This window comes from Nelumbo lutea, chromosome 4, assembly GCF_056320005.1.
Source record: "Nelumbo lutea isolate HS-2025 chromosome 4, American lotus-T2T, whole genome shotgun sequence".
In the NCBI taxonomy this organism is placed as follows: domain Eukaryota; kingdom Viridiplantae; phylum Streptophyta; class Magnoliopsida; order Proteales; family Nelumbonaceae; genus Nelumbo; species Nelumbo lutea.
In genome coordinates, this window is record NC_142687.1 from 75,417,658 (window position 1) to 75,428,973 (window position 11,316).

The 11,316-nt window shown below is 37.5% G+C and overlaps 1 protein-coding gene across 1 annotated transcript; it reads left to right on the forward strand.

Moving 5' to 3' along the window:
• Positions 1–528: 528 nt before the first annotated feature.
• Positions 529–8,035, forward strand: LOC148861123 (putative receptor-like protein kinase At5g18500). The gene is made up of 8 exons (XM_088986718.1): positions 529–1,174; positions 1,844–2,534; positions 2,652–2,756; positions 3,667–3,789; positions 3,871–4,041; positions 4,202–4,331; positions 5,459–5,671; positions 7,525–8,035. The coding sequence occupies exons 2-8, from the start codon at positions 1,867–1,869 to the stop codon at positions 7,645–7,647; spliced, it is 1,533 nt and encodes a 510-aa protein (XP_088842844.1). The 5' UTR covers positions 529–1,174; positions 1,844–1,866; the 3' UTR covers positions 7,648–8,035.
• Positions 8,036–11,316: the final 3,281 nt, after the last annotated feature.

Below are 11,316 nucleotides of genomic sequence, written 5' to 3' on the forward strand. Positions count from 1 at the left end.
TCTGCCAAGTAGGAAAGCTTGAGTAGCGAGTAACGGAGGAAAGGTCATGTCTGTCACAGGCTCAAGGCAAAAGAAGAGGATCTTGTCTGTAATTTTAGGAGAAAGAAGGGGAATTGTTACCGTAAGAGATCTGGTATTCAGTCCATTTCTTTGACTACTACTATCTACTACCAGTCAGTAGTCACCCAAGAAATTTTCACAGAACTCGAAAAGAAGAAAGGGTGGTCGACTGGTCGTCCTTGTATTGTAATTGAGAAAAAGCCAAAATTGCAATTCTTTAGTGAAAATGGTATGCTTGTAATTCACCCCCCAAAAGGCCAAAACCAGTGACTCAGACTCAGTGAGGGCGTTTTTATACTTTTGGAAATTTGGCTCATCTTTTTGGAAGGCAGAAATTTGCTAATCCAATCTACTCATTTAATTTTGACCATCTAACCTAATCGAACACTGATTACTTTTCCTTTTTGCCAGCGTAATCATCACTAATTTTTTTTCCTTGATGTTTGACTAACAAAAGCATTAAAAATCACAGTAATAAAAGAAAAAGGCCATCTTACAGAAAAGTTGTCTCTTTTAAAGGCTTCTTTAGGTTCCTAGTGTTTTTTTTTATTTAAAATTTCTGATAATCTGTCATCCTCAGAGCTATGTAAAGAAATGAAGAGAAACCCAAGAAACCTTCCATTTCCATGCTTCCATTTTACTGTTTGTAGGGCATCTCCTTGTTACCTACCACTGATAACTCCACCCCTTCTTATTATCCCCCACACCTCCTCCCTTCTCCAAGCCAGAATTCCATGTCCCAGTACTTCCTGCAGAACCCTTCATCAAAAGTAGAAGATTATCGTTGTCGCTTGTTGAGGTTAGGAGGGTTAGGGTTTTCAAGTAGGGGCAGCTGTGGTGTCAGAAAGCTCCACCTGAGCTTAGATTCAAAGTGCCATTTGCTTAACACAGAAAACACAGAAAGGAAACCTTATCCAACTGCATATTTAGCTTGCTTTTTTGACAATGGGGTTGATTTGAGTTTGTTGGCTTCGACTTATTTCATCATGGGTCGTTACTCCTTTTTTATCAGAGATCTAGGGTTAGGGTTTGGTTCTTTGGCTCTTTGAGAAGGCGTGGAGAAGGTGGTTCAGAGATCTGGGCTGTTAAGGTTGCTTTGTGAATCCATTCATAGGTAGGTGAATGGGCTTTTACTGAAAAAATGGAACCTATCTCTCCCTCTCTCTCCCTTCCTCTCTCTTTCTTTCTCTCCTTTGAATTTTGCATCTTGTTTTCTCGTGTGTGGGATTGTAGTGCTGTATAGTAGGATATTCAAATGGGTTATGTTGGTTTGGTTATAATTGTGATGGTGAAGAAGCATATTGCATTTCTGTGTTTTTCTATTTTTGGGTAATAATTTCTATGTTCTGCTTGATTATTTTCATGTGTGTAAATTGGGTTTCTTTTTGCGCTCTTGTTTATGTTGGTAAAATGATGATTTTTAGCATATAGATGGGCGGAGGGTAATGTCTTTCTCATGTTTCGGTTGTGTTATTTGCTCCCCTTTGTTCATCTTCTTGGCTGGTGGTTTTCCTTGATTCCAGGGAAAGCAATGAATCGTTCAGAACCTTTAGGTCGTCTACTTCTGTTTAATAATCTGATAGGACCAACATGCTTGACGAAAGGATGTAATATACTTAAGCACGTAAAGGTTAATTTAGTGATGACCTGAGATCAACCACGACACTGTATTAATGTCTAGAAAATGTTGTGTTCAAAAAATAAAATTACACACACAAATGTATGGAAAAGTTAGCTCCTTCATACTTGATTGCAATTTGAGTTTCCTTATCATGTTTTGTAGGCATATCTTCATCATAAAAAGAAATGGCGACTGATCTCAATGCTGAGCTATCCAAGAAAACAGGTGTATTGGGCCTCAAAGTGTGGGTTTTGATTGGAATATGTGTGATGCTGTCCATTGTAATTATTCTCAGTGTGATGGTTATATGTCTTTTTTCACGGAGGAGGTCAAGAAGGTCTGTTGATAATCTTCCCCTTAGCCAAATTCCCGCTATTTCAAAGGAAATCAAAGAGGTAAAGGTTGACCAAGTATCAACAAATGATTTTCATCCTCGCGATGGATTTCTTCTCACCATTCATGACAAGTCAAGTGACAAAGAGTCGGACAGGGTAATGGTCCATTTGGGCATGGGGAAAACAAAGAATGGAGATTGTAGCAGTCAATCAGGTTCATTTCATCATGTGGAGAAAGATGGTGCTGGGTCTCAATCTGGAGAAGAGGGGAGTTCTGGGACGGTAACTGTTTACAAACCATCTTCTTCATATCCCATAACTTCTCCTTCACCTCTAGTTGGCCTGCCTGAATTCTCTCACCTTGGTTGGGGTCACTGGTTTACGCTAAGGGACCTGGAGCTTGCAACAAACAGGTTCTCGAAGGAAAATGTCATTGGTGAGGGTGGATATGGAGTTGTATACAGGGGTCAACTGATCAATGGGACACCAGTGGCAGTTAAAAAGCTTCTGAATAATTTGTAAGTTTATAAAGTCATCATTTTGTTTTCAAACTGTCATATTTCTTTATTCTTTCTTTTGTTTGTCTTCTTAGTGTAGCATGTGGCATATATAACTTGAGTTATTTTTTCTTATAGAGGCCAAGCAGAGAAAGAATTTAGAGTGGAGGTTGAGGCAATTGGTCATGTGCGACACAAAAACTTAGTTCGACTTCTAGGATACTGTGTTGAAGGCACCCACAGGTACAAGATTCTCATGTAATGTTCTTTGTGGTTTTTTAATACTAACTTCTTCCCTATTTGACTACTTGTATGTGTAGGTGTACCAATTTTCTATGCGGTATGCATATAAATGAAGTACATCACTTCTCAAATCCCCTCATTTGGTTGTATATCAGAAGCCTTGTATTGGAAATTATAGTAACACAGTATTCTCTGTAGTAAAATGGTTTGTAAATAAATTACTTCGATATTCTAATAGAGCTTTCGAGAAATCAACTTTTTCCATAGTTTTTAGCTAACATCCTCTAGTATTCGTAGCTATCAATTTGTAGGGTACACCATGAATGAAATGTATTTTTAATAAATAAATTTTTTTTTGATAAGCTATGTAATCTCTACTTTTCCCATCTTGTGTGTATGTGTGTCAGTAGACTCTTTTCCCCAGTCAACAGAAAAAAAGGGAAGGAAATGGTCTTTTTTACATCCATCCCTATCCCTTACTCAAGTTGATTCAAGTTCCATCAACTTAAACTGTTTTTGGTCTTCCATTCTAACTACTGCAGTTCTATACTAGAACAAGGCTAAACCCCATTGGAATCTCTTTACTGTATCTTCCAATTTGAATTTGATTTTAATGGCGAATTAAATCTTATATTGCATGAATCAAACTTGACCTTTAAGGTTAGCCTACGCATAAGTATGCATATAAGTTATAAGAGAAAAGCTATCTGTACAAAAGAAAAAAAAAAGAATTAAAAAAATTACATATAATTGATTGTTGCTAAAAACCAATAAAATCCCTTTCCTTCTGATTATCACTAACAGGGGACCTACTCTACCTAAATAGTTCCCATTTCTGCTATTTGTTGTTAAAAAGGGTCCTGGTGGCTCAGATTTCAGGCTTTGTTTGACTTTTAGCATAAATTTTTAGGATGTTGGTTTATGAATATGTCAACAATGGGAATTTAGAGCAATGGCTTCATGGGGCTATGCGCCAGCATGGATATCTTACTTGGGAGGCCAGGATGAAAGTTCTCATTGGAACTGCCAGGGCGTAAGTTGATTGATTTTTATCTGAATCTGAATTGTCTTTTAGGTTGCACTTCCTTTGTAAATGCAATATATTTTCTTGCAGGCTGGCTTACTTGCACGAGGCTATTGAGCCAAAAGTAGTGCACAGAGACATCAAGTCTAGCAACATATTGATTGATGATGATTTCAATGCCAAGGTATCCGATTTTGGTCTGGCTAAGTTGCTAGGTGCTGGGAAAAGTCATATCACCACCCGAGTTATGGGAACTTTTGGGTAATTATTCTTTATAATATACATCTATGCCCTCTGAGTTAGTGCAGGAATTGCACTTTTTGTTTAAGTTGACTTTTTTCTGTTAGAACTTTCAATTGGGAAATCCAGATGCTGTTGATAGGGTAATCCTTATCTTTTCTTTTTGTTTAAAACCTTGCAGGTATGTGGCTCCAGAATATGCAAATACTGGTCTCTTGAATGAAAAGAGTGACATTTATAGCTTTGGCGTTGTCCTGCTGGAAGCAATAACTGGAAGAGATCCTGTAGATTATAGTCGGCCAGCCAATGAGGTAAACAAAACTTTTGAAAGAAAACTTATTTGAAGTGCTTCAAAATAACAACTATTTACCATGTTTTTTTTTGTTCTTGAGCAATTATTTGTTGATGCATCTGTTGTGGTGGTATACCATATGCTGTACTTACCAAGACCAGCCTAAATTGTTACCTGTGTCTTTTCAACCAGAGCCGTGAATCAAAATGATATTTAGAATGTTCTTTCAAGTTACAATATGAAATATTTTACTAATTCTTTTGTATTCAGTTCCCTCTTTTACTTCTCCCAAATGATGCTGTTTTGCATTTCCTGATGCAAGGATATTCCAACTTCTTTCTGGGTGCTCAAATCAGTCCCATATACTGTATTAATTTATCATTTTTAGCCATGCTGATTTCCCATATTGCCTCTTTCTTGTAAAAATAAGCTCTGACACTAACAAATGGCAATGGCCATGATATAATAAGTGGATCACATTACTGAAGAAACTAATAGGTAACAGAAACAGGTCTACTCAACTTAGAGTCTGAATTTAATCTCAGTTATTCATGAAAGCATAAAAAACTTGGAGCCGAGTGATTAAAATCCAAAATGTGGAGTACAAATCTAGTACCTGACTGACTGAGTAGGATGGTTGCACTTTGGCTTGGGTTCAGATAACAGTCAGCATCTTGGATTTCAAAGCTCATGTGAGATAATGGTGTCCTAAATACCATTTTTGTCAGACTCTGACTGAATAGAAAACTGGAACGTTCACTGTGCAACGGTTGTATGAGTAAACCAAGCAATTAGCTCATTCTAACTGAAAACTGTCAATTAACCTGGTCCTAGATGGGTAACTTGTTCAACCATCTAGGAAAATCCGTGTTTTTGCTAAATGCACCATCTGGGTATCTGACACGCCTTCACGAGAAAGTGGGAACCTATGTATTTGCATCTTAATTTGTTCTTTTTTTTACTTTCATAGACATTAGGATTTTGCATAATATTACATCTTCTCCAATCCAATTGTTTTATTACATTCTACAGCCTTGTTTTTATTTTTTGGTAATTCTAATCTGGCTCCTATCTTTATCAAATATGGAGGCACTTGATTGCTAAGTTATTTCACTCTAATTGAATATGATATGGTGGTTCTTGCAGGTAAATATGGTTGACTGGCTCAAAATGATGGTTGGCAGCAGGCGCTCAGAAGAAGTTGTGGACCCAAACATTCAGACAAGGCCTTCAACAAGAGCCCTGAAAAGAGCTCTTTTGACTGCTTTGAGATGTGTTGACCCTGACTCAGACAAGAGACCGAAGATGGGCCAAGTTGTCCGCATGCTTGAGTCAGAGGAATATCCCATACCCCGAGAGGTTTGATTCTTACATCATATTTCAAATGCCCATATAATGAAATTTCATGATGCTTTTATGAAATTTCATGCCTATGAAACTTGTGGAATTTCAGAAAATGATCCCTTTCACTCGTTAAATTGATGTATGAATGTTGATTGACCAACATATAACTGTTCAATGCTAACAGTTTTTACTTAAAAGAAAATCATATACCAAAAAAATTCTTTTTGTTCCATACTGAAGTCAATATCTACCCTATAGCAGCCACTTCCTTATCCTTGCATATGCCTGAAACTAAATCATGTTATTCAGTGTTTTTGCTTATTGTTTATAGAAATTTGGCTACAGGTTTTTATGCCGTTTGCCATGCTGATACGACCCTCCATAATTGGGGCTTGGGACTGGTAGTACAAGACAAGCTGGGGCTGGCAGATTTACTTGTCCTTTCTTATTCTGACTTTTTCGTCTTTGACATGCTGTTAGAACCCTTATCCATATGAATGTCATTTCCAGAAGGAAATGTAGATTCATTCATGTTGTATACCAGTAGAGAATATTGAAAGCATAATGCTAGATAGCCATTGGAAGTCATGCGGATCGGGCTCTTGCATTTCTTGAGTCTTACCAAGATCACTGAGATAGATAGAAACCATCACCAGTCAATTTGGTCTTTATGGTGCTCTGAATTCTGAGGGTAGGTGAGAAACAACTAGCCAAAGCCATTCAAAGTACGGAAGAAGATGATAATGAAGCATTCTTAAAAAAAAATATTACAGGATGTATTGGAAGAATCAATAGCAAAGGGAAGAAAGAAATCAGGAAAGGAAGAGGGTTTTGGGGGGGGGGACTCATCAAATTTGTAGGTACTGGTGCAACTTGATCCAGGTTGGCATGGGTTGACATCAAACTTAGCTGAACCCAATGTGCTAAAAGTTCAATTCTACCCTAACCAAACATAGAAATAATACATGCACAAATACACCAACTAATGCAAGAACAAATATTATAATGCAAATGATAGAAATCATATTGTGGTACTATTTTACAGAAAAACACCATTCATTGTGTTCTGATCCCCTCTCTTCCTTCTCACATAAACAAATCTATATACATAAATCAATACATATAGCACAGAAGACTACAAGAGTATGTACTATTGCAACTATAATATGGGTTCGGGTTGCATTGGGTTGCCCAAGGCATTAACCCTAACCCGACCCAACACTGTAATTTTAGATAGGCTCTAGTTTGGTTCAGGTTGGCATCACCCAAATTGTAACCTTATTTATAGGGGAAAAAGGCTTTCCTGGTGGTGGTGGGTGTTATCTGATGGTTATGTGGAATTTGAGGGTACTGTGGATTCTTTTGTTTGGTGGAGATGGGGTTTTATTGTGCAAATAGGGTATTGGGCTATTGTTGGGGTTTTCTTTTATTTATTTATTTGGAGGCATCACCCTAGGTTAGTTTCTTGGAGGAAGGGGTGTTTTTCTTGATGTTTAGAGGTGAAAATTTTTGCCAGGCATTTTTTCTTCTATGTTTAGGGAGTCCGGCTTCAGTCAGGCAAAGCCCGTTCCAACAGCCTTTACAGCCTTACGCTGGGAATATCTCCGTGCTTATGTGATTTATTTCATGGGAGATATTCCCATGCAAGGTTGCAAGGGGTTGCTCGAATGGTGCGTGCACTGATTTGCCCTGACAGAAGCCGAATTCATGTTTAGGGGTGCAAGTATCTCGGCTGCTAATGGTCATTGTCTTTGGGTTGGGGTGTGAGGTGTTATTTTAACTTCTTTTGCAATGCACTCTATGTACACGTTGTAAATCTCTCTCTCTTATCTGATTGATGGATTGAACTTTGTATTATAATTCTTCAGGACCGAAGACACCGAAGGAGTCAAGCAGGGAGTATAGAGATAGAAAGCCAGAGGGAGAACTCCGACACAGACAAGAGTGATAATCCAGATTCGAGAGCAGATAGCAGAAAACAGAGGACTTAATTTTAACATGAGGGCAATTCAAAAGAATCCAAGAAATATAAAGTAATTTTTACATTCTTTCAACCACCCTTACCATTAAAAAGTCTTCCTGCTCAACACCACAGACCACGAGAGTGGCAAGTTGCGACCACATTCTAGGCAGGGAGGTGGGTGGGATGAGGGTAGGGGGTTCTTTACTCTCGTTTTTTTTTTTTTTTTTTTTCTTGTGTCTTACTTGTAGAGGCTGGAGAGGAGATTGTTGTGTATGAAAAGTGTTAATGATGAAGAACCCAAACCATTGATGGGCGTGTACAGAGGTCTTTGTAGCTTTTGGTTGTTGATGAAAAATGCTCTTCTTGCTGTGAAAATGGAAATTGTTTATTATTGAAATCAAAAACACCATTTGACACCGGAGACTCTGTATGCTTATAATGTGACTTCGTTTCTCTCTCATTCGCATCTTCGTCAGCCTCCTTAACTCACTTGGAGTTGGAGCGCAGATGGCATCTAAATTCAGATTAAAGGAAGATAATGAATGCAGCTCTTAGGCCCCGTGTTTTCATTTATCTGAGTGAGTTTAAAACTTATCCAGTTGCAGCGTTCTTGTGAATTGAGATATAAGTTATCCAGGTAAAGAGAGGTGAGGGAGAGCATTATTGGCGCATGGATAAATTGTTTATCCACCTTCCAGAGGGTCTCCGTATCTTGGTTGGCCAATTTATCTTTAATGCTAATGGGCGGCAGGGTGAGGGAATTACGTCGATATTTAACGTGAATTGATTAATTTTCAATGAAGATCAACATCAGAAAGCAAGCTTCTTTTCGTTGTGGGGTTCTACAAATAGTTTCAGTTCATAAAGCTTTGAAAATCATATATGGAGGCATCTGGTCCATGTTTCGATGGAAGTCGGGTCCAAGACTAAAAAGTGTATTTTGTCCCAAAAGGGCTCCGACGATGTTCACTGGTGAATTCACCCTCACCTATGGCGCTAAACAAAACGACGCTGTTGCAGTAACTAAAAAGCTCAAGCCGAAAAGCTACTTTCAGGAAAAAAAACAAACAAAAAAAGCTACGCCTTTCTTCACATGAAATTGGGTGAGCCCCACCTGACAAATTAATTGTATAAAAGATCAGAACGTTGGATATATTTCGCTGTCTGATATCTGACATGTTATCATCAGTTTTTAAAATTGTAGTAAATTTTCATTTTCAACCAGAGATGAGTTTTAGAGAGAGAGAGAGAGAGAGAGAGAGAGAGAGAGAGAGAGGAGGAACAAATTAGCCCAGCTAAGGGGATCTACGGGAACCATTCCAACCTCTGTCGGTGAATCTCACACTTGTACAGGCAAACATGTATATGGAAACTCAAGCATAATGTATGCATATTAGTTTGCTATTCACAAAATGTACTTCCACATTACATTCACAAATATTGACTACACATTACAACAAATGCACCATAAATTTTGCCGACATATTAATATACATTGAGAGTGAAAATACATACAAACTTCGTAAAAGGTTCAAAATATCGATACATTCGATACTCCAGTAGATACGTATTAGGCAAATCGATATTATTTTTTCATTTTTTTTTTCTGAAACCAGTTCAGGGGGATCGGTTTAGGGCTTGTCCACCCCCTGAACCGGTCAGACCCCCGATACATCCATTATAGGGACTTATCGGAGGAGTCTCGGAATGATATGTATCGGCCGATACGCATCGATACTTTGAACTTTGAATCCAACCAAGGTTTAAAATATTGATACAGGGTGATATGCAAATAGGGCATATCGGCTTGTATCGATACTTTTTTTAAGTGTTATTTTTTTATTTTTTTTAAATTGATTCAGAGGGACTGATTTAAGTCCGGTCTACCCTCTGAACCACTTGCCGACCCGAAACACATTCTGTAGGAGTGTATTGGAAAGGAGTATTGACCAATACGTGATAAAATTTTGATCGTTGAACCCAACCAAGTATACATACGACTCACCTGAATGTGTTTTCATCTTACTTTTTTTTCTTTTTATTTCGCTTCACATGTTTTCATTTTAATTCTAACCTGTTAGATTTAATCATGAAATAATATTGAATACCTACGGCCTCAAATGCTGTGCCATTCATGAAATCAGTCCAGATCAGTTTGGCATAAACTATGAACACGTTGAATAAGCATTTGGAAGTTTTATTTTTGACATCTGTACTTTAAAATACCCTCAGCCTACCCTTAAAAATCGATTAAAATGTTGTAATTTTTTTTTTCTTTTCTGATATTACATGCAACATCGTACAAGGGAATGGAATAGGTATTGGGTAGAGCAGATGCACCAGGCCCACTGACCATACCATGGAATGGAGAGCCTGCAGTAATTTGGGTTTCATCCCACATCTCTTACTTAAAGGTATGCCTAGTGACCATCTTGACTAGACCTGACAAAAAGTTGATTCAATCCATGAATCCGACCCGATTCAACCGAAAAAATAATGTTAGGGTTTCATATTTAGCTATCTGATTGTAAGAATAATCTGATTTGACCCAACCTGGAAAAAATTAGGTTGGATTGGGTTATGGATCAACCCGCTGACTAATCGGGACTATTTATGTATTGTTAGAAGTTTTCACTCTATAATTTTTTTATATTTAGTCTTTAGTCTTTATTGTTTATTCTTTAAATTGTTAAATGTTCAAGTTTTTATTTTATATTTGGAATTTCAAGGCTAATTTCTTTAATTTTCGTATTTTTCACGTAGTTTTTCTTTATTTTTTAAATTTCAGTTATTTTTTAGATGACCCAAATTGACCCAATCCGAACATTTAGAGTTATGGTCTAGCATTCGATAACCTAACCCCAAATTAACCCAACCCAAAATCAACTCGAAGTATCTTAACAAACCCAACCCACCCAACCCAATTGCTAGGTCTAATCCAAGGTTTTAAAACTGTACAGCCCAGAAATCAGTGAAGGTACTGCTTCTGTTTCAGCCCTGAACCATTATTTTTCCAAAACCGTTGAATTGATCTGTGACCTGTTCACCCAGGTGATTGAGCATCCGATCTGTTCGATCATTTTTATTTTAATTATTATTATTATTATTTTTTATTAAAACATCATGGACTGATGCATTAGGACTGGACAGTCAAACTGCTGATAACTCCTTCAAATCAATGTAGACCCCAAAAAGCAACATTTGGACCATTTTTATTTTAATTATTTCATTTTTTTAATTTATTAAAACATCATGGGCTGATGCATTAGGACTGGACAGTCAAACTGCTGACCCTAAAACCGGTGAACAAATCAATTCCGGTTCTGCATCAGTTTTGATCTTGACGACTCCTTCAAATCAATGTAGACCCCAAAAAGCAACAAGATTGAAATCCTAAATCAATGAAAGATTTGGATGTTCAATCTTGTCGTTTGGATGGAGGCCACCTAAATCACAATGGCATATATTCAAGAGTGCATCGTTGTCGAAGGTCTTCAAATCAATGAAAATCCATAAAAGAAAAATACCCGCCTAGACCGTAGAATTGCTGCCAATGAGTTTGGATTGGAAACTTTGGCTACAATGATTTACAGAAAATCTGTCACAAAGAAGTGAAACACTTTGTCCTTCGGTTCTTGTACTATATTAAAGCATGGTGGTTTGAAAAAACAGCCTGGCTGCTTGCTTTGAAGCTTCC